The 24,792-nt window shown below is 36.3% G+C and overlaps 1 protein-coding gene across 7 annotated transcripts in view; it reads right to left on the reverse strand.

The window, feature by feature from the left end:
• The window catches only part of ZFYVE9 (zinc finger FYVE-type containing 9), a 168,263-nt gene that overhangs the window by 52,911 nt on the left and 90,560 nt on the right, over positions 1–24,792 (reverse strand). For 2 of the 7 annotated variants that reach the window (XM_081485360.1, XM_081485361.1), the window contains 6 exons: positions 15,904–16,003; positions 13,324–13,500; positions 11,493–11,554; positions 7,055–7,175; positions 2,531–2,653; positions 839–994 (listed from right to left, as the gene is read on the reverse strand). In XM_081485360.1, coding sequence (XP_081341486.1) covers positions 839–994; positions 2,531–2,653; positions 7,055–7,175; positions 11,493–11,554; positions 13,324–13,500; positions 15,904–16,003 — 739 coding nt within the window. Of the gene's footprint in view, positions 1–838; positions 995–2,530; positions 2,654–7,054; positions 7,176–11,492; positions 11,663–13,323; positions 13,501–15,903; positions 16,004–24,792 lie in introns of all 7 variants that reach the window. The other 5 variants (XM_081485358.1, XM_081485359.1, XM_081485362.1 and 2 more) reach the window with 3 other exon arrangements.

The raw sequence follows: 24,792 nt of genomic DNA on the forward strand, positions 1-24,792 counted from the left end.
TAGCAGAGAAACCACTAAGCTAGGGATAGAGTGTTTAAGGTTTTTACACTGAAGGGAAATTTAACATATAACTTGCCAATTCCACACAGTGTACCATAAGAGAAGAAAAATAATGAATCAGGATCATCTTAGAACACTTATAATGTGTCCATTTATTTTTAAAAAATCACAGTGAAATAATATACTAAGCTTCTACCTTGATTATCTAAATATGGGATTCATAATAAAATAGACATAGCACATAAAGTATTATGCACATGTGTTTTTTTAAAAATTTCTATACTATTAATATACACTTAAATATATTCCCTCTCTCTCAGTTTTTAATAGTATGTCTTTATATTAGTATATTTAGTCTTTTGAACTTCTAATAGCTATGCATTTACTTTCATATTGTTACAGTTAATAATACTTATAATTTACTTTGAAATCATAATAAAGTCATCCATGCTAGTGGTTTTTGAAACTTGAAAATTAAATGAACATCTACATTATGATTATATGAATATTGTTAAACAAGTTAGTAAGTTATCATTATCCTTCCTTCTATCAGATAACAATACTATATCCTAAACCAATCAAAGGAAAAGATTCTTACATTGTGTTCAGTGGATTATCTTACAACTCTGATTACAGTCTTTGTAAAATAATAACAACTGCAATAGATTAGATAAAGTATTAAAATGTATAACTTCCTCAAACCATGCCAAGTTGTAACTTGCCAATAATTCCAAAGTCCAATGCCAGGCTTCCAAATTTAAGACTATTATTTTGCATCTGAGTCCAAAATTTTTTATCAACTGTAAACGGTACAGACAAACTCATAAATTATCCCCACCTGCCAGAGCATCCCGATAAAGCTGCACAAAATGGTTGAAGATATCCTTTGGCAAACACTTTTCATCTGGCAGACATTGCAGAAGAATGACTATCTCAGACTGACCAACTGCATGCATTCCCTTTGTTGTGAAACACCAGCACTTCCTGTTCACATCTACAGATGAAATAAAAATATACAAATGAAGACCTTCTTCTCAATCCTTACCCTTAAGAAAACCACAGAACTCTCTGTTTTAACACACCGAAGAATAAAATAGATCCCACTGACTTTGTATAATTCAACTGTGAACTGTCACTGTACCGAGCCAAAGGACTATTGCAGAAAATAAAACATACCAGTGCCTCTGGCTCTGACCAAACACTTAGATTGGATTCAGCCTGTGGCCTAAAGAAAATATATTTTGATGTACACTTATTAAATTTAAACTGTGACTGAAAGGGTCTAGCTATTTATAGTCTTTTCTGGAAGAAAGTTCCAGATAACCAGCAAGAGAACTTTAACTGACTTCATCCTGTAAAAAGTGGTGAAATGGATGGCTTTTCTGGACTAATTACTTCCACTTCTTCACTTCAAGGCTATGCACAGCCACAACAACACAAGCTATATGTAGTTCAAAACAATGTTCAGTCCATGATACTTTTATTATTTGTACTTCAACACAAGATTCTCAATGGAACTGAAAGAGGGTTCAAATAAAATTATGGATATCATGATATAAATTAACACTAATAAAAGATCTTTCTTTCCCTCTGGGAATTGTTTCTTTATATACCAAACAAAAGGTGCCCAATCCAACTATATTAAGATGGTGCACACTTAAGGAATTCTAGACTAGCTATTTTCTAAGTATATAAACTAGATACGGTAAATTGAAATTGCGAGCAAATTATCTAAAAATTTGATCCTAGAAGGAAAGGTGGCAAGCATTAGTAACTGGCCAAACACACAAGAGTGTGATTAGCAAACAAACCAGAAACTGCATTTCACGTATATAGAACCTCTAAAGAATTTAGTATATTGGTGATTCTGGTTTCCAAGGACAACGTAAGACAAATGCACAGTGAGACTAGAGAGCTGTTCCCCGATGCTTTCTTCATTTCTCCAAAACTCTGCCTATTAACATTCATCCAGGATAAATGCATGCTCCGTTTTCCAGTATGATACTGGAACCAAGATTTGAAGTTACTGTCCTCTCTCTCATTCTGTTGCCTAAGACGCTAGCACCAAGAATTGAGAAGTTTCTTCTGAATTCTAACTTGTGATACACTGAAGTTTTACTATGTGTCCCAAATAAGGTTTTGCACCATGATTAAATGTTTCTGAGATTTAGACCTAGCATGTATAAATTGATCCCCCTGGATAATTTATCCACCTCTAGTTATTCTAGTGGTGAGTGACTAGTAGTGGTGACTGGGCACACCCATCTCAGGAAGAACTTAACTCAGAAGTTCCGTTTGGCTTTCCTCCATGGAGAATTCACTTATCTCACTTCTTTGACTAAAAACAAGAGTCTCAGTCCCACAGTTGTCCTCAAGGATATATAATTTTATACAAACCAACTTCTTCAGTACCCAGTTTTCATTAAGGATTTATTTAATTACAAATACTTGTGTGTAATGAATCTAAAAGCTTTATTATCTATGATTCAGTACCTCATTTTAATTAAAAAAAAACAAATTTCCAACTTACAATTTACAATTTTAACCATTGACAACAAATTTGCATTTAAAACAAATACAAGTGGGTCAGGGCCACCATCCTCCAACTGCTGCATTACTGAAATCTGCGATGGTTTCTCTTCCACAGCATAGTCTGTAAAGGGAGAAAACAATGTAAGAGACTGGTTAAAGAGACAAACCAAGAAAGAAATCTGATAGAGGAATGGCCTCATTATTCACAGGAAAAAGCAACTGATTTATAGATAGGCAAATACAGGTTTATATCTGCTACCTCAGTGTCATATTAATAGTGCCCCTTTCATTCTCAAAAGTGATCCAGTCCAGTTTGGATGGTAACACAGTTATCCTATGTTTAGACTTCTCCACATAATGGTTTATACCACAGTCTAAAAACAACCCTTTGATTTAACAAAATTCCTCCAACTATCATAATAAGAATTTCACATATGACATGTTCTAAGACCAACATATAAAATAATCTGTGATACACAAGGAAGTGGTAATATACTAGTTACCTCTGGAAAGGATGTATAGGGGTTGCAACAGAGGGGAATCCTACTTCTTATTCTATATGCTTTTGTATTGTTGAGATTTTTTACCATTAAAAATCAAACTTTAAAAATGCACCTAGAAAGTAAAGTATCATAAGTGACTGGTTTTATGAAAAAAATTCCTCTAAGTATAAGTCAAGAAACAGATTAGTACATATATCACCAAAATCAGCAGGAAATCACATATCAGATTCTGAGCATGACAAGTTAATACTTGAGGCTGCACAGGAACCCTTCTCATTTAATCTTTGCAAGCACATTATGTAATATTCAGCCACACCATTTTGAATGATGGTAGTCCTCTCAGCTTGAAGTCAAAACCCTGGGTAATAACTATTGTAAAATCTACAGACAGGGGGGACAGAATAAAAAACCTAAAAGCTGCATATTGTTTGGTCTTATATAAAATGCATCGAGGGATAGCAAGATAGAACAAAGTAACACCATTTCTCACTAACCAATAGAAGCAAAAATGTATTTTGGAAATGTGTATCCTATCAATGAAAATATTTATTGAAAAGAGAAACATTAAGTGATTTAAATTAAAAAATTTTTTTTTCCACTGGAATACAAAATAGCAAAATTCTGTTCAGAGATAGTAATATGGTTTAAGGAAGTGAATACAGATAACTAGTTGCTGCTTCTAGGTAAGAGAGGCTTTGACAATTAGATTTAATAGATGTGACTTTTAATGAAAACACAATCTTGTTTATTTTAACAACAGAGGCCAAGTTAATTTCTTATTAAGATTTATTAAAATAACCCAAATTTGAAACCTAAGGGGCAAATTTACTTACAAAAGAATATTTTTAGATGGTTCTAGTAAAGAAGCATTATCCAATCAAAAGAACGCTTAACTTTATGTGAAAGTTCATTGTTGAAGCATCTGAGACACAAGCTGGATTGGACAGTATGATACATTCAGCCCAGCACCATGACAGGAACAGAAGACACAAACATGAATTCAGACTGAAGGAATTCATGGTTTAGGTGAAAGAATCAGACCTATACAGTATGTAAATTACAGTGAAAAATGTGTTAATATAGTAATAGTCTATAAGAATTTCTATTTAAACAGAGATGAAGATGTAAAACACTACTACAAAGACATCCAAGGTAGGATTCAGAGAAGTTTTCCATTAATATGGATTTTGAAAGATTGAGGAGTTATTCAAGGAGACTGGCATATAGCAGGGTATTCTATTCTAGAGAGAAGAAAGGAAAATTAATAAAAATATTTATTACATGCCTACTTTGTACCAATTTTCTTATTACGTATTTTCAGGTATGAAATCTAATTTAACATTCATAATGATACTTAGTAGGTATAGTTACATAATTTAAAAGAAAACAAAAAACTAGGAAAAGGATTCAGAGAGATAAATGACTTGCCCACTGGATCATAAGGGCTCCCCTGGTAGCTCAGCTGGTAAACAATCCACCTGCAATGCAGGAGACCCGGTTTGATTCCTGGGTCGGGAAGATCTGCTGGAGAAGGGATAGGCTACCCACTCCAGTATTCTTGGGCTTCCCTGGTGGCTCAGTTGGTAAAGAATCTGCCTGCAATGCAGGAGACCTGGGTTTGATCCCTGGGTTGGGAAGATTCCCCTGGAGAAGGGAACGGCTACCCACTCCAGTATTCTGGCCTGGAGAATTCTGGTCTGGAGAATTCCCTGGACTGTATTGTCCATGGGGTTGCAAAGAGTAAGACAGGACTGAGTGACTTTCACTGGATCATACAGCTAGAATGGACTGGTACTGGAATTAAAACTCAGGCTTTTCCAGCTCTTAAGTCCATGTTCTTCCCACTATTCCAGACCATAGAAAAAGCATGGAAGTATAAAATGTGTACATTCAGAAAACAACAGATAATCTGTAGTATGCCTGTAAAGGACTAGGGTGCTGGCTGGAAATAAAATTAGATACATTGAGATAAGGTTACCAGGAACACTATACGTCAAAGGAAGTAATTTATACTGAAGGCACTGGGAACCCATTGAATTTTCTAAGCAAGAACAGTTTAAAAAGATAAGATCTATGTTTAAAAAGATAACTGGACCTAAGCAATATTATAAGCTTTTGCATCACAAAGAAAACCATAAACAAAATGAAAAGAAAATCTACAGACTAGGAGAAAATATTTGCAAATGATGCAACCAACAAGAGCTTAATTTCCAAAATATATAAACAGCTCACATCTCAGTAACAAAAAATAATCCAATCAAAAATGAGCAGAAAACCTAAAGAGACATTTCTCCAAAGACATACAGATGGCCAACAGGCACATGAAAGGAAAGATTGCCAACATCACTCATAGAAAAATGCAAATCAAAACTACAATGAAGTACCACCTCATACCAGTCAGAATTGCTATCACCAAAAAGTCTACAAATAACAAATCCTGGAGAGGCTGTGGGGAAAAGGGAACCCTCCTACACTGTTGGTGGGAATGTAAATTGGTGAAGCTACTATGTAGAACACTACGGAGATTCCTCAAAAAACTAAAAATAGATTTGCCATGTAATCCAGCAATTCCACTTCTGGGCATATACCTGGACAAAACTATAATTTGAAAAAATGCACACAACCCTATGTTCCGAGTAGCAACATTTAAAATAGCCAAGACATGGAAACAACCTAAATGTCCACTGACAAATGAACAGATAAAGAAGATATGGTGTATATATACACAATGAAATATTACTAAGCTATAAAAAAAAAAAAAGCAAAATAATGCCATTTGCAGTTACATGAATGGACCCAGAGATTACTATACTAAGCGAAGCAAGTCAGAAAGAGAAAGCCAAATACCATATGATATCACTTATATGTAGATTCTCTACAAAACAAAAACAGACTCACAGACATAGAAAATAGATTTGTCATTGCCAAGGAAAATGGAATGTGGGGGAGGGTTGGATTGGGAGTTTGGGACTAGCAGATGCAAACTATTATATATAGAATGGAGTAAATAAACAAAGTCCTACTGTATAGCACAGGGTACTATATTCAATGTCCTGTTACAAATCATAATGGAAAATATATCAGAAAGTATATATATATATATACTTATATGTGTGTGTGTGTGTATATATACATATATATACATATATACATATATATACATATATGTATATGTATATATACATACATATATACATATATATACATATATACATATATACACACACACACACATATATATATATACACACACACACTCACACATACGTATGTATACACACAAACACATGTATAACTGAATCACTTTGCTGTACACCAGAAATTAACACATTGTAAATCAACTGTACTTAAAAAAAATAAAAGATAACTGGCACCAGTGTGCAAGATTAAGTAAAGGTGAGAAAAACTGAAGGCAAGGAGACAAAAAGACTAGGACAAAAGTGAGGAAAGATTATTGGAAAAAACCATCTCCTGAAAATGTACTGACTGGATGCTGATCTGGCTCTATCAACAAGAAATTTTACATAAAGATAAGCATTCTTTTGACTGAATAGTAACTTTGCTTCTTACCAGGGCTCACTAAAAATATTTTTTAACAGAAAATTGCGACTTATGTTCTGGGCTCTCCACTTATTATATATACATTTCTGAATGTGTATTCTATTCAAAACAAAAAGTTAAATGAATAACGTGGGTCAATCCTAGAACTATGAGCAACTCTTCATGGAGTATTATATGCTTTGGAATATAAAGAAAGAACTGCCAATAAGCTACATTTATATTACAATTAAAAATAATATACCCTTTCAACAAATGAAATTATAATATAAAAACATAAATATATTCTCTAAAACAATCACTAACAGCAACAGTGCTTTTCATGGCACTGAATAATCACTTTTTTGTTGCTAGAAAAGAGAAAGGAGGTTATCAATTGAATTCTCTTTCATTCCCTTAACTGGAAGGCAATACATTTTGCATGTATAACTATCCCTGTTTAAACATCTAAGTCCACATACCTCCTTTTACCCCAGTGGAGATGAGAATGGGAGGAAGGCCATCTTCAGGAATAAGGTTCATTGCACTGCCAACAGGACTTCCAACCTGAGTTATACTTCCAGAGAATAGAGAAATATTCGTCTAGGAAAAGTAAATTGGCATAGACAGCATTACAGAGAGTTCAAGAATTTGGCAGGATATAGTCAAGACTACAAAAGGGAATTTAAGTGAAAACTTCAAATTCATACTTTTTGAAACATAGCACAAGATATTAACCTGTGGGTCTCAAGGGCTGGGCTTAAACTATGAATGAAAATGTGAAGATGTTTACAGTTGTATAGTTTCTCCTTTTGGCATCATCAAATCATAGTAATGAGAGAAAAGGTCCTGTAACCTGGGTTAAAGCTTCCTTTACCAAGGTTTCTTTTTCCATAAAAGAAAAATATTTTTTAAACCAGCAGTGGCAACAGAAACAAAATTTCAATATTATCTCATACTTTCTGAACATTTACACATTTGGATCTACTTAAAGTCTTAGTGATGGGCTTTTTCAAACTAACTTTGAGAACTGGGGTGATGGTTATACAACAATGTAAAAGTAATTTAAAATGGTTAAAAGGCAAATTTTATGTTATATATATTATACTATAATTAAAAAAATTAACTTTGATAACATACAGTTTTCATTTACTTTGTAATGAAATTAAACTTCAAGTTCCTTTTTCTTTGCATCAATATGAAGATCACATTAACTAAACTTAATGAAGTATAACGTTGCAGAATACATCTTGAATGGGTTTAAATCCACTTAATTAACAATTTATAATACAATATGCTCAGAGAGCTATTAAAATGATGCTCTACTCTCTATATTCTTCACAACTGAAGCAAGACATAGAAGCTTTAAGCACTATTTACAGTAGCCAAGACATGACACAGAAGCAACCTAAGCATCCACTAACAGATGAACGGATAAAGAAGATACATATATACACACACATACACACACACATAGGGCTTCCCAGGTGGTGCTAGTGGTAAAGAACCCACCTGCCAATGCAGGAGACATAAGAGACATGGGTTCTATCCCTGGGTCAGGGAGATCCCTGGAGAAGGAAATGGCAACCCACTTCAGTATTCTTGCCTGGAAAATCCCATGGACAGAGGAAGTCTGGTGGGCTATAGTCCATGGGGTCTCAAAGAATCTGCACACATGAGCATGTGTACACACACACACACACACACACTAGAATATTACTCAGCCATAAAAAAGAATGAAACAATGCCATTTGTAGCAACTTGGATAGACCTAGACATTATCATACTAAACAAAGTAAATGAGAAAGACAAATGTCACATATTTATATATGGAATCTAAAAAAAGTAATACAAATAAACTTATTTATAAACCAGATATAGAGTCACAGACTTAGAAAATAAACTTTCCCTAAAGGGGAAAGGGGGAGGTGATAAATTAGGAATTTGGGATTAACATATACACACTAGTTTATATAAAATAGACAAACAGCAAGTTCCTTCTGTATAGTCAGTATCTTGTAATAATCTATAATGGAAAAGAATATGAAAAAGAATATATAAATATATAATATGCATAAATGAATCATTTTGTTGTACACTTTATACACTGTGCTATATATAATACAACACTGTGAATCAATAATACTTCAACTGTTAAAAAAGAAAGCTTTAAAAGAGTTAAAGGAAAAGCATATAAAAACTGTTTAACATGTTTAAAAATGTTTATAGCAGCTTTACTCAAATAGCCGAAATATGGAAACAATCCAAATTCCCATTAACAGGAAAACAGATAAATTGTGGCATAGCCATACGATGGAACATTACTCAGCAATAAAAAATATTTACTTTTGATGTACACACCATGGATAAATCTCATAAATTAGAGTGTAAGAAGCTAGACACAAAACATTATATACTATATTTTTCCATTTATATGAAATTCAAAAACAGGCAAAACAAATCTGTGGTGATGCAAGTCAGAGTAATGTTTATTTTTTTTGGGGGGAATGGGGAAGGTATTGACAGAAAAAGGGCATGAAGGAAACTTCTATGGTGACAGGAATATGTGTATCTTTACCTGGGTGGTGGTTACATGTGTGTGTGTCTCTATATGTATATATAGAGACACACACACATACATGTATGTTCATCAATGTTTTCCTAAAGATTAATGCTCCTTAAGTACTTCACTATATATATATATATATATATATATATATATATTATACTTGAATAAAGATTAAAATTATTTAAAAAAACACCCAGGTGTTAACATATTTTTGTCTATATTAACTATAATTTAGGACCCTAAGTTTTTAGTGGGTTTTTGTTAAAAATTTTGCAGTGTTCTCAGTACACCACCCTATAATGAAATTTGGACAATTTTATTGGCTAAACACTATCGATCTGAAGAGCTAATACAGGAAATAAAGTAACCTAATCCAATTTGTTATTTAATGATGCATAAATCCACCTTTTAATATTATAAGAAGTAGTCATCTGGCCTCTACTTAAATATCTATGAAAAGAAATTTATTTCATTTACTGAACATCTTTTAAATAAGTGCCAGGCACTCTACTAGATCATAAAAATGAGAAAAATATATTCAACTGTGGCCTTAAACAATTTGTTTCCCTTCATTTTATCAGACAAACATTAAAACAGAGTACTGAACAATGTGAGAGCACAGAAATAAAATAACTAACTTGTTTTAGTTTCTCTTAATGACCTGAACTTTGTTTCACTAAAACAGTCATTCACTAGAGCCAGCTCATTCATTCAAAAAATTTATGTTTTAAGAACCTATCATATAAGTTTCATAGAAAGAAAAACACTATAATCTTTACTGTATAATCACTGTAATTATCACTGATTCAGCTAAGACTGTCTCAAAGGGCAGTTAAGATCATTGGCTGAAAGACCATAGGAGAACAGGACATCTAGAGTCTAAGTATCAGCCTCATTTTACTTTTTAATTGCAAAGAGGAAAAACCACTTTTGCAGTGGACATACACAAGAGACATCAATTTAACCAATTATCAAATTGATACTTCTCGCAGAGAAGTGTTCCAGTAAAAAATGACCATACATATGTATAAATGAAAGAATAAGAACATCATGGGACAACTGGAGAAATCTGAATATGAATGATATGTTTGATAATAGAATTATGTGTTAAATTTGTTTCTCCTGTAATTGTACTTAAGTAAAAAAAAAAAATGACTTGTTCTTAGGAAACATAAGCTGAAGTATTAAAGTGACAAACTGCAACTAATCCTCAAATGGTTCCTCAAAAAAAAAAAGTATGTGTGTGTGTAGGAGGTAAAGTAAAGGTGGCAAAATGGCAAAAAGACAAACACACATGGCTGGAATTAATCACCTTATTACAATCTTGACCACCATATGCAACAGGCAAACAGTAATGAGTTTGGGACCCACTGTATAAACAATCCTATGTGTATACTTTCTAATTATGGCCCTAGGTGGCTCTATTCTTTCACGGACTCAAAAAAAATGAAGACGGTATTTGTCCCTTCTGAAAATAAATCCCCAAATTGTGACCAGTATATCCTATAGCGATAAAGTGAATGTGACCACACAGTATGAGCTCATTCCTCAGATAAACTAATCTTTCACCTATTAAGTCAGTGGATTTTCAACTATTTTTAAGCTTTAGAATCCATTTTTAAAAGGGATTCTAGGTAGGCCACAAAAAAGTAGAGATACTCAGACTGAAGACGAAGGGACAGATTAATTCCTCAGCCATCTTCCTATTTCCTGGCCCTTCCTCACCATGGCAACTTCTTGGAGGCTATCACAGAACCTCGGGAATATGCTTTGAAAAAGCTTGTGTATCACGGGACCAGGGTTTCCCTGGTGCCTTGACAGCAAAAGAATCTGCCTGCAATGCAAGAGATGCAGGAGATGCAGGTTTGATCCCTGGATCGGGAAGATCCCCTGGAGGAGGGCATGGCAACCACGTCCAGTATTCTTACCTGGAGAATTCCATGGACAGAGGACCCTGGCAGGCTACAGTCCATGGGGTCGCACAGTGTCAGACATGGCTGAGGGACTGAACACACATGCATATATGTATCAAGGGACCAAGATTCCCTCCAGCACAACCTCTAGCTACAGTGGTAGGCCGAGCTTACCCAAGAACAACCTTTTTAAGAATCTTTCTCCTGAAAAAACTTCCAAATATAGAGCAACAAGAACAACTGATTTTGCCACATTTATTTTACCCCTAAACGCACACACAAGCAGGCACACACGTACACACACACATGTACGAAACTGTATCAAAAATCTATAGGGTTCCACAGAAAGGTCATTCAACCCAGAACAAGGCAAGACAGAGATAGCACAATGCTGAGAAAATTAAGTACTCACTTTTAGTTGTTGTTTTATTTTCTTACCTCTGCTGGTAGAGGACTGGTAGTTGCTGGCTTGACTGGGTCGTGTGCCACAGCCAGGGTTCCTGCAGAGGAAGTTCCATTCATGGTTAATTTGGCTGCATCAGCAACTTCTCCATTAGGCAAGATCCCATCAGCAAACCAAACTCGCCTCTGCTCTCTGGGCTGAGCCACTTGAGGAGCCAGAAAAATAAAACAGGCATCACTGTGACATTGGTAGGGTTTCTAACACCAAGAAGAGAAGGTCACCAATTTCAGATGTACAAAGAAATCACTATTTAGCATTTTATAATTATAAACATAATTGTGACTGCATAAAAGTGGTTATCAGTTAATAAAATACACATTTAAATATATTCCTTGCTTCCATATATTCCTTACTTCTATAATCCCTTAATTCTATAATCTTTAAACATAGTTTTAAAGATTTAAAACACTTTGCTTTAAAATATTAAATATGCCTATGACTGTCATATACTCTGCCCTGTTAACACAAACAGATAAACTAAGGAAAATGCTTGAAGTGTATAGGAAATAAACATCAGGGAAAAAATATCTAGAAACAGACGTCCACATCTCTAGAAAGTATGAAGTTTCTGTAGGAACAAAGTATCTATCTGGAAAAGTGATACAGCATTTTGAAAGGGCAAAAGATGCCCTGAAGAATGTTGAAGAATCATTAACTAATAAAAGAAGAGCTGGCACAGATATGAAAGAACTGGGAAGCAAACTGACCAGATCTTTGGCTGAAGTGTAGCTGAGAAAGAAAAAGACTGATCTGGCAGTGTGAAAGTTGTCTGCATTTTAGTAAAAGGATGGGGAAAAGCTGGAAAACTGAGTCCGGAAAAATGATCTCTTCAAATCCAGTTTTGAAAATCAATTCAAACAGCGAAAACAAAGAGAGACTAGGGAAGAACAACAAAAACAACAAAAGAAGTAAAGAGGATAAAGATTCTAAGAAAGAAAATCTGAGCTCATAAAAACACAAGAATGACTAAGGCATGATCTGAAAAGAAGGGGAAATGGGGAAAAGTATGATAATGTCAATAGAAGTTTTTGATCTTCAAAAGGGGAGGAGGGCTATTTAGCAAGGGGAAAGGAATATTGTTAGACAACAAAGTTTTTAAATTATTGAAAGAAGACAGTTTAATTATCAAGAGAGACTTAATGACAAGATCATTTTAAAGAAATAAATAATTGCTATTTTTGCGATTCATAATCCCCTGAACTTAACAAAGTGCCTTTCATCTAATAATACTATTATCATAAAGATATAATAAACTAAAAGAAGTTGAGTCTATAATTTTCCACCTATCATATGATATCATCAGAATTAAAGTTTTGGATTTTATAAAGACCTGTACACCTAACACGTTATTTTCATATTTTTACATGGGTAGATTTTTCAAAATGGCAATATATATTCCAAAAATCGATACTAGAATGGGCTACTCAGAAAAAAGAATTCTCATTTTTATCACTTCTTAAGGTCCTACAAAGAACACTAAGGTAGACATGAGGCTAGGATTTTTCAGGCTGACTTCAAATTCTTCAACTCTTTTCAAGTAAAAACAAAGTAATTACTACATTCTTAAGTGGGAGAGGGTATTGGCGTATTTTTAGAGGTGCCTCCAAAATATGAGGCAATACAATATTATTCCTTATTTGCCCAGAAATAGTCTCAAGACATTTCTCACCTTGTTCTTCCACTTTAATAACCACCCAAAGGGACTTCTCTGCAGTGTGTTAAAGACTTGTGATGTAAAATCACATCAGCACCTTTTCAGAGGAACTTGGTGAGGAAAAAGAGAGAGAATAGCACAGGATCCCCTACCTTCTGCTCCAGGGTGCTTTAAAACTCCCACAGGTACCATCACAGTGGGAGGTGGAGAGCTCAGGGCTCCTGAGGCCTGAGCTTGCTGCAAGGGAGGGATAGTAGAACAGTATTCAGCAGGATTGTTAGGGTTAGGGCTCTGGCTTGAGGCACTCATCATGTTCTCCCAGGCTTGAGCTAAAGCAAATACAGACACAATCAATGTGAATGGATTGCAAAATATGGACATCAAGACCTCCACAATATTGGATAAATAATGTAGTTCCTCCTCATTAACACTCATAGTATGTCTCTCTTCCAGCTAATAAAGGTACTAAGGAGATAGGTGATTTTATTCAGTAAAGGAGACCAGGAAGTTAAGTAAACTATTTGGAAGCAACAAATAAGAATTACATGATACTTCTGAGATAGACTGATAGACCAGTCTTGAGGTTAATGATAGACTCCTGGCTCCTTTAAAGGGGACCACACATTCCCTTAAGAGGGAGTAAAATAATTTTAAACTTATTAAAGATTTACAATTGGGATAGCATTTAGACACTTCTGGTGGCAGGGCAAGTTTAATATTTAATGCATTTAAAAAAACAAACAAACTCAGGGGCTAAAAGAGCAAAACTCTGTTGTATGATATTTTTTGTTTCATTTCTAGATTTTTAGGCTCTTCTCAGCTGAAGTAAAATCTCATTTGAAAAATTCTGAAGCCTAAAGCTCAGAAGAAAACATCTCAACATTTCTGTGAATTTTGCTTTTGTGCAATCATTACCCTGTGTAAAAGTATACAGCAAGAACAACCATTTCACATCTCTGGTGTGTCTCAAAAGCACAGGACCCATTTGAACATGAAAATGTGCCAATATCATATAAGTGCCATCAACCAGTATGAATGATCACAAATGTGTTAAGGTTCTGTATACTCCATAATATTACTAACTAAATACTGACATATCAACTATTGTCTTCAAAGTAAATAGGATGAAAGATGCTACAGAAATGAAATATATAAATTTTATTATCTAGGTTCAGGTAATATCACATGCTCAGGAATAAAATCACCCAATTTTTGGAGCATTTTAAAAAAAAATCTCATTCTGCATCAAAGAATGATCCATAAGATTTTGAATACTTATTGCCTCCAAACTGCAGGACAAAGCTAGAAACAACAGTTATGTTCCTTTGAAAGCACTGGCAGGAAGAGGGAAGGAAGAGAAAAGGAGAAAGGGAAAAAGGGACAGGGAACACTGAAAAGCATCAAATTAAATATTCAGTAAAAGACCAGGCTAAGCCATGCGAGAGGAAAGATGCTGGAAAAACCAGAAAAAGAAGAATTTAGGATGCCCTGTTAAGGGCATCCTTGGCTTAATAAAAAAAAAAGTAAGTATTCCATATGAATCCTCTGCCATTTCCTTCATCTTTAGCTATGCCAAGTTAACAAAACAAGCTATCAAGTTGGAAGACCTCATCAAATAAAAGAGGTATTGGGTACTGTAATTAAGCAGCATGCTATTATCTGTGAATAAATATCTGAAAATGAAATGACCACTGAGTGAAATAACCACCATCTGAAAAATGACCCTTAAGAGTAAAGAGAACAAATTCATATTTGATCAAAATTATAAGAATTCAGAAATGGGAGGAAACTGGGTGGATCATAGGAAATCAGAAAAGATCAGATTAAATGACATGCAATAGGTTAATAAGCCAGCAACAGGAAAACATCACTGTGAGCAACACAAAGAGCAGGAGGGGCTTTGAGCAGATAAGCTTCAGCCTCCAGGAGACACACTATCCTGGCACAAGCAGCACTGGTATCTAACTCCAACATTTCATGTCTATTAGTAACTGTTCTGGCAACTGTACAAAGATGCACTCAAAGAGAAAACAACAAATAGTCTGATCAATTTTATCTTTTTACAAGAATACTCTGGGGTTGGTTGGTTTGTTTGGTTTCAACTAAAATGCCCTTGGATTTATTTCCAGTCCTGCAAAAGGTGAACACAGGATAAGCTATATTTACCTTTTCCTGGCCATATTCTTTTACCATATAAGTAACTTCAAAATCATTATCCTCGTAACAAATCTAAGTGGTACTAAGGTGACAAATGATAGAAAAATGCAATTTTCTTTGATCCTAGATGCTAAAAATATTTATTTTTCACAAGACAAGTGAACCAAGGTGTTAATAAGAACATATTCAGTCATTAAGGTATTCCCTAGAAAGAAAATTCTTCCCTCAAAAGGAAAACCTCAGCCCAGTTTCAATATTTCATCAACTTAGTGGTCAATAGCCCCCTCCCCGTCCCACTCCAGTTACTTCACAGGAACATTAACAACCATGTAGCAGCACATGTCCACAAAAATTTCCATTCTTCCTGCAAAACTTACCTGAATTTAGCAATTATTCATTAAACTAGGCACAAGAATTCTGAAATACTAAGGTATTTTCAAATTTTTCTGTTCAAGTTAGGACATTTGAGAAGGTGAGCAACTTGAAGAGCAAGGCAGGAAAAATCAGGAGTTTTTTCATTGGCATTCTCTTGTTCTGTCTCAGTAACTGTGAATTCAACCTGTTTTAATACTTACCATTCATTAGCACTGAATGGCAGATTACACATACTCTAGCTTCCTTTCTATCCATGTATAACAGTTTACATTTCAGGCTACAGCAGGAAGCACAAAAAACCTGCAGGAAAAAGAACATACTAAATTTACTTAGGATCACAGTATAAAGGAAGCAAACCAATACTGATCAAAACTGTGGTCAGGAAACCATATTAATACAACACTAAAAACTTCAAAGCGAAGTCACTCAGTCATGTCTGACTCTTTGTGACCCAATGGACTGTAGTCTACGAGGCTCCTCCGTCCATGGGGTTTTCCAGGCAACAGTACTGGAGTGGGTTGCCATTTCCTTCTCCAGAGGATCTTCCCAACCCAGGGATCGAACCCGTGTCTCCCGCATTGTAGGCAGACACTTTACCATCTGAGCCACCAAGGAAGTCCTAAAAACTTCAAAGGAAAATGCAATTGAGAAAGCTGAGTGTGAGACCCTATTCAAAAGCAAGAAAGAGATGAACATGTCTGTCAAAAATAAGGAAAGTTAAACTGCTGACTGAGAATAAAAATTTTAGCCAAGACTATATAGCAAATATATACATGCTCAGTCACTTTAGTCGTGTCTGACCCAGGGACAAAACCCACATCTCCCATGTCTCCTGCATTGCAGGAGGATTCTTTACCACTGAGACACCGGGGAAGCAAATACATAGCAGGGGGAAAAAAATCTAAGCTGTCTTTAGGCAAAATTTCTGTTCAAAATATCATACAACATGGGTGTTTAGACCAGTAACATCTGCTATTTCTGCTTAAAGAGTCAATATTGTTGTTGTTCAGTCACCAAGTGGTGTCCGATTCTTTGCGACCCCATGGACTATAGCCCTCCAGGCTCCTTTTGTCCATGGAATTCTCCAGGCAAGAATACTGGAGTGCATTGCCCTTCTCTAGGGTACTGGAGTGGGTTGCCATGCCCTTCTCCAGGGGATCTTCCCACCCCAGGGATTGAACCCAGGTCTCTTAGTCTCCTGCAATGGGAGACAGGTTCTTTACCACTAGTGCCACCTGGGAAGCCCTTAGCTTTCCTGCCAAGAAGCAATCATCTTCTAATTTCATGGCTGCAGTCACCATCTGTAGTGATTTCACAGCCCAAGAGGAAATCTGTCATTACTTCCACCTTTTGCCCTTCTATTTGCCATGAAGTGATTGGACCAGGTGCCATGATCTTAGCTTTTTTAACATTGAGTTTTAAGCTGGCTTTTTCACTCTCCTCTTTCACCCTCATCAAGAGACTCTTTAGTTCCTCTTCTCTTTCAGCCATAAAAGTCATATTATCTGCATATCTGAGATTATTGATATTTCTCCCGGCAATTCTGATTCCAGCTTATAACTCATCCAACCCGGCATTTCACATAATGTGCTGTGCAAACAAGTTAAATAAACGGGTGACAATAAACAGCCTTGTCGTACTCCTTTCTTAATTTTGAACCAGTCTTCCACATAATGTTCTAACTGTTGCTTCTTGACTCACATACAGGTTTCTCAGGAGACAGGTAAGATGGTCTGGTATTTCTATCTCTTGGAAGAGTTCTCCACACCTTGTTATGATCCACAGCCGAAGGCTTTAGCATAGTCAATGAAACAGAGGTAGATGCCTTTCTGGAATTCTCTTGCTTACTCTATGATCCAGCAAATGTTGGCAATTTGATCTCTGGTTCCTCTGCCTTTTCTAAGTCTAGCTTGAATATCTGGTAGTTCTTGCTTCACGTACTACTGAAGCCTAGCTGGAAGGATTTTGAGCATAACCTTACTAGCATGAGAGATGAGTGCAATTGGCTGGTAGTCTGAACATTCCTTAGTATTAATCTTTTCCAGTCCTGTGGCCACTGCTGCATTTTCCAAATTTGCTGGCATATTGAGTGTAACACTTTAATAGCATCATCTTTTAGGATTTTAAATAGCCCTGCTGGAATTCCATCACCTCCACTAGCTTTGTTCGTAGTAATGCTTCCTGTGCTGTGTGCTTAGTTGCTCAGTCATGTCTGATTCTTTGTGACCCCATAAACTGTAGCCCACCAGGCCTCTCTGTCCATGTACACTCTCCAGGCAAGAATACTAGAATACTGGAGTGGGTTGCCATGTCCTCCTCCAGCACTTTAATAGCATCATCTTTTAGGATTTTAAATAGCTCTGCTGGAATTCCAGCACTGACACTAGCTTTATTGGCAGCAGTGCTTCCTAAGGCCCACTTGACTTCACACTCCAGAATGTCTAGCTCTGGGTGAGTGACCACACCATCGTAATTATCCAGGTCATTAAAATCTTTTTTTGGTATGTTCTTCTGTGTATTCTTGCCATCTCCTCTTAATCTCTTCTGCTTCTTTCATTTCAGTCCTTGATTGTGCCCATCTTTGGATAAAATGTTCCTTTGATATTTCTAACTTTCTTGAAGAGACCTCTAGTCTTTCTCCTTCTGTTATCTTCCTCTATTTCTTTGCACTGTTCATTGAAGAAGGCCTTCTTGTCTCTCCTTGCTATTGTCTGGAACTCTGCATTCAGTTGGTTATACATTTCCTTTTCTCCCTTGCTTTTCACATCTATTCGTTCCTCAGCTATTTGTAAAGCCTCCTCAGACAACCCCTTTGCCTTCTTGCATTTCTTTTTTTGGAGATGGTTTTGGTCACCACCTCCTGTATAGTGTTACGAACCTCTGTCTACAGTTCTTCAGGCATTCTGTCTACCAGATCTAATCCCATGAATCTATTTGTCATCTCTACTATATTATCATCAGGGATTTGATTTAGGTCATACATGAATGGCCTAGTGGTTTTCCCTGATTTCTTCAATTTAAACCTGAATTTTGCTATAAGGAGCTGATGATTTGGGCCAAAAGTCAGCTCCAGGTCTTGTTTTTGCTGACTATATACAGCTTTTCCATCTTTAGCTACAAAGAATGTAATCAATCTGATTTCAGTACTGATCATTTGGTGATATCTATGTGTAAAGTCATCTCTTGTATTGTTGAAAAAGGGTGTTAACTATGACCAGTACATTCTCTCTGTGTGACTCCATGGACTGTAGCCTGCCAGGCTCCTCTGTCCATGGGATTTTCCTGGCAAGAATACTGGAGTGGGTTGCCATACCCCCCTCCAGAGGATCTTCCTGAACCAGGGATCAAACCCGCATCTCTGCCTCCTGCACTGCAGGCAGATTCTTTACTGCTGAGCCACTAGGGAAGCAAATATATAGGAGCAGAAAAAATCTAAGCTGTTCTTAGGCAACATTCATATCCACAATCACATAGCATGGGTGTTTAGATTAGTAACATCTGCTATTTCTGTTTGAAGAGGCAATGTAACAGGTGAAATAAACAAAGACTGGGAATTCTGGGCTTTCACTTCTGTTTTTTTACTACCCTTATGTGTGGAATAATAATCATACCAGCTGCTTTCATTGGTTTGCTATGCAAGCCAGGAAAGATCAAAATACACAGTTTAACCATAAAAATAAACACAGCCCCAGCTGCAGGGAATCAAACTAGGCCACCAAAAATTGGCCATGCCAATTTTCAGCACCTTATTTCCACTTTCCAGGGTTGGTTCCCAACAATCTTACTTTCTTCTCCCTTCCATACCAGGCAACAAGAATCTCCTTAGCTCCCTGTTAAGATTTATTTTCTTGAGAACTCATTAATCCCTATCAGAGAGAACTTCATACAGGCAGAAAGGTGTTCCGACCAGTGCAAATTTTACTAATACAGTTTTTATGGCCAGTAAGTATCCTGTATCTTACATAACTGAAACAAGAGATGAGGTCCTACTAAAGACAGAGAGCAATCACCTCTTCTTCAACTAGGTATAATGAATCTATCTAGTTACCACGATTACCAATTTACATTTTCAGAGGCTTCCCATTATCAAAATAACTCTGTGATATAGGGAGAACTGGGGATATATTACCTTATTTTCTATCAGAGGAAACTAAATTTGGATCATTAAATGACTTGCTCAAGTTCACAGGAAGCTATATGAACACTAGGCACTTAACATACATCTATTATCTCATCTAAACTCGTAAATTCTATGAAAGTATTCATTCATAATTAACAGAGTTAAATAAATGTGAAGTAAAACTACTCTGTCATACAGCTAGTAAGCTACATAATAGGTTCGTAACATTGTACTGAAGGCAGTTACCAAAACCATCCTAAAGAAAAAGAAATGCAAGAACACAAAGTGATTTTCTGAGGAAGCCTTACAAATAGCTGAGAAAAGAGATGTGAAAGACAAAGAAGAAAGGGAAAGATATACTCAATGCAGAGTTCTAGAGAATAGCAAGGAGAGATAAGCAAGTCTTCTTAAGTGAGCAATGCAAAGAAATAGAGGAAAACAATAGAAGGGGAAAGACAAGAGATTTCTTCAAGAAACCTGGAGATACCAAGGGAAATTTCATGCAAAGATAGGCGTGATAAGGAACACAAATGGCAAAGACCTAACAGAAGCAGAAGATATTAAGAAGAGGTGGCAAGAATACACAGAAGAATTATAGAAAAAAGATCTTCACAACCCAGATAACCATGATGGTGTGATCACTCACCTAGAGCCAGACATCCTGGAACGTGAAGTCAAGTGGACCTTAGGATGCATCACTGTGAACAAAGCTAGTGGAGGTGATGGAATTCCAGTTGAACTATTTAAAATCCTAAAAGATGATGCTTTTAAGGTGTTGCACTCAATATGCCAGCAAAATTGGAAAACTCAGCAGTGGCCACAGGACTGGAAAAGGTCAGTTTTCATTCTAATCCAAAAGAAAGGCAATGCCAAAGAATGTTCAAAGTACCATACAATTGCACTCATTTCACATGCTAGCAAGGTAATGTTCAAAATCCTTTAGCTCGGCTTCAACAGTATGTGAACCAAGAACTTCCAGATCTACAAGCTGGATTTAGAAAAGGCAAAGGAATCAGGTACAAATTGCCAACATCTTTTGGATCATAGACAAAGCAAGAGAATTCCAGAAAAACATCTTCCGCTTCATTGACTAAGTAAGCTAAAGCCTCTGACTCTGAGGATCACAACCAACTGTGAAAAATTCTTAAACAGCATACCAGACCACTTTATCTGTCTCCTGAGAAACCTGGATGCAGGTCAAGAAGCAACAGTTAGAACTGGGCACAGAACAACAGACTGGTTCAAAACTGGGAAAGGAGTACGTCAAGGCTGTATGTTGTCACCCTGCTTATTTAACTTCTTTATGCAGAGTACATCATATGAAATGCCAGGCTGGACGAATCACTAGCCAATCAAGACTGCCAGGAGAAATATCAATAACCTCAGATATGCAGATGATACCACTTTTAAGGCAGAAAGCAAAGAGGACCTAAAGAACCTCTTGATGAGGGTGCATAGGAGTGAAAAAGCTGGCTTAAAACTCAAAGTTCAAAACACTAAGATCATGGCATCGGTCCCATCACTTTATGGCAAATAGATGGGGAAAAAGTAGAAACAGTGACAGATTTTATTTTCTTGGGCTCCAAAATCACTGTGGATAGTGACTGCAGCTACAAATTAAAAGACACTTGCTCTTTGGAAGAAAAGCTATGACAAACCTAGACAGTGTATTAAAAAGCAGAGACATCACTTTGCCGTCCATATAGTCAAAGCTATGATTTTTCCAGTAGTCATGTACAGATGTGAGAGTTGGACCATAAAGAAGACTGAGCACCGCAGATTCGATGCTTTTGAATTGTGGTGATGGAGAAGACTCTTGAGAGTCCCTTGGACTGCAAGGAGATCAAACCAGTCAATCCTAAAGGAAATTAACCCTAAATATCCATCGGAAGAACTGATGCTAAAGCTCTAATACTTTAGCCAGCTGATGCAAAGAGCTGACTCACTGGAAAAGACCTTGATGCCGGGAAAGACTGAGGGCAGGCAGAGAAGGAGGTGACAAGAGGATGAGATGGTTGGATGACATCACTGATTCAACGGACCTGAGTTTGAGCAAGCCCCGGGAGATAGTGAAGAACAGGGAAACCTGACACGCTGCAATCCATGGGGTCACGAGGTCAGACACAACTTGGTGACTGAAAAACAACAGCTCATTACAATGTTCTTAACACCACAATTCAACACAATTGCAGTTTGAGAAATTCACTACCTCTCTGCTTCCCAAGAAGCATAACCAAGTGGCTATGTTTTAAGACCGGAGGACAAAAAAATCTTGAGAAATTGATCTCTGAGGTTGTAAGCCAACAGATTATTTTAAAGTTCTTTTAATTCAGGGTCTTATAAAGGTTATGCCATATTCACCACCAAAATCCTCAGCGGTAAACAAAACTGACTGTAAATCAAGTTATTCAAAAGTAATTTGCAATTTAATGTATAATTTTATTTAAAATAACAAATAGCCATCTAGCAAAATACAAATCAGGGTTTCTTCACCTTTCTTCTTGAATTAAGTATAAAAGTGTATAAAAGTATAACATATTAAGTTTAATAGGTTTTTTTTTTTTGAGGGTGTTTTATTTTTGTATTGATACTACTGTCACTCTACTCTGCAGGGAAAAACAGAGAAAAAAGGAACAATAATGGACAAAAATTATTACCTTTAAATGCTCAAAGGTACGGGTGATGTCTATGCAACAAATCTATTGGGTTTTTAATTTTTACCCTCTCCATCACATTTATGGGGAAAAAGCATGAGTTATACAGCCAGAAAAATCTTGGTTGGTTTCTAGTTCCACTCAGTTTCTTCAACTGTAAAGTAGGGATAATATCACCGTTTACACAGGTTTACTAGAAAGATTAAATCAGATAATAAACAAAATACTGAGCATGTACTAAATAAATGTCAGCTCCCTTCTGATTCCCTCTTAGCTGGCTGCCCAGGAACTGTGTGGTCATAGTCCAGGTGTTGCTAGAGAAGTGGCCCTAGTACTAAGGACTTCAATTTCACCATTCTCTTATTCTGTTTTTTCCTAAAACCACTGCAAATTGCTTTGGAGTGTGGACTCTGCAAGTCAAAGAGTCTGAGTTAGAATCCTAACTCAAACAGTTATTTGCTGTGTGATTTTGAACAAGTTACTTAATCATTTTAAACCTATTGCAAAACATGGATTATAACACTAGGTATTGATGTGAGAGTTAGACTATAAAGAAAGCTGAGCGCCGAAGAATTGATGCTTTTGAACTGTGGTGTTGGAGAAGACTCTTGAGAGTCCCTTGGACTGCAAGGAGATCCAACCAGTCCATCCTAAAGGAGATCAGTCCTGGGTGTTCATTGGAAGGACTGATGTTGACGCTGAAACTCCAATACTTCGGCCACCTCATGTGAAGAGTTGACTCACTGGAAAAGACCCTAATGCTGGGAAGGATTGGGGGCAGGAGGAGAAGGGGACGACAGAGGATGAGATGGCTGGATGGCATCATCGACTCGATGGGCATGGGTTTGGGTGGACTCTGGGAGTTGGTGATGGACAGGGAGGCCTGGCGTGCTACAGTTCATGGGGTCGCAATGAGTCGGACACGACTGAGCGACTGAACTGAACTGAACCTCCTAAGGAGTTAACATATACTAAATAAGATAAAATAATCAGCATTTAGAAGTGTCTGGCAAGTGGTAAACATTCAATAAACATTAAATGAGAACATTATCTCATTCTCCTTGCCATCACTACCACCATCATCATCTATCTGCCTCAAACTGCAAAGCATCTGCAACTTTGTAATTGTTTTGTTACTTATTATATTTCATATGCTGAAGCTTTGTCATCTACAGAAACATGAGCAGTATGTTTTTTTTTTAGCAGTAGGTTTTAATACAGTGACCATTCTTATACTGTTTTGCCTCTCTTTAATTAAAAACAGAACAGTAAGCAATAAATAATGCTCACTGAATGAATCAATGAGTAAACAAATAAATGGAAATGGATGAACAGATGGCAACATAGATGGGCCCTTTAGGACTTTTCTTGCTTCTCCAATAGAAAGTGCTTTTATTGCAAAGACAATGTAACAGGTTAAAAATGTCCCCAAAGACAAATATGAACCCTATCCCAGGAAGACAGGATTGGACTAGTACAATTTGGCTGAAAGTTTAATACAAAGTTTTACCGGTCTATGAAAATTTCAATTTTCTACTAGGCTTTACTTTCCCACTCCAAAATAACTTAACAACTTTCTGAAACCTTCATCATCTATCCCTATTTCACCTTCTCTCAATGTTTATATTTTCTATGTGAAATATGAGCCAAGGATTTAGAAATTTCTTAATGCTTTCACCACTAAATACATTTACCTAAATACAAAAAAAAAAAATAAAAATTCCCTACCTTCTCTTTCTTACCCTTGTTGAAAACCTAACAATAAATGCACAGATGTCATCTCTTTGGCCTTCTCAAAATTTTTTCTCTTCCTTTGATTAATCCCCTTTTTCTTCTAAAATAACTTGTCTAGAAGATCATTCATGATGTTATATAAATACAGTAGTATCTCCCATCCTTAAAAAAATTCACCCATAATCACCACCTTCATTTAATAATTGCTCCAATTTTTTCTGTTTTCCCTTAACAGTAAAATCTGAAAAGGATCTCTCAGTCCCTTCACTTCTTATTCCATTTTCAACCAATTCCCCATTTTTGACCCATCCTACTTCTGTATTCACGGAATAGAAAAAAGCATTCTCTATCAAGACAGCTTTTATAAGTGACCCTACTGTAGTCAAGTATAATGGTCCTTTTCCTGTCCACATCTTATTGACCTTGATCAGCATTTTACACAGGTGATAGTCCCCATCCTTTGACAAACTACATTCTTCTTTTGACTTCCAAGACAACACATTTTCTTTGTTTTCTACCTGTCTCTCTGGCCACTCTTTCTCAGTCACTTGTACTGAGTCTTTTTTCTCCACTTGACCTCA

Source organism: Giraffa tippelskirchi, chromosome 5 (genome assembly GCF_054371585.1).
Source record: "Giraffa tippelskirchi isolate mGirTip1 chromosome 5, T2T-mGirTip1v1.2.pri, whole genome shotgun sequence".
NCBI classification, from domain to species: Eukaryota; Metazoa; Chordata; class Mammalia; order Artiodactyla; family Giraffidae; genus Giraffa; species Giraffa tippelskirchi.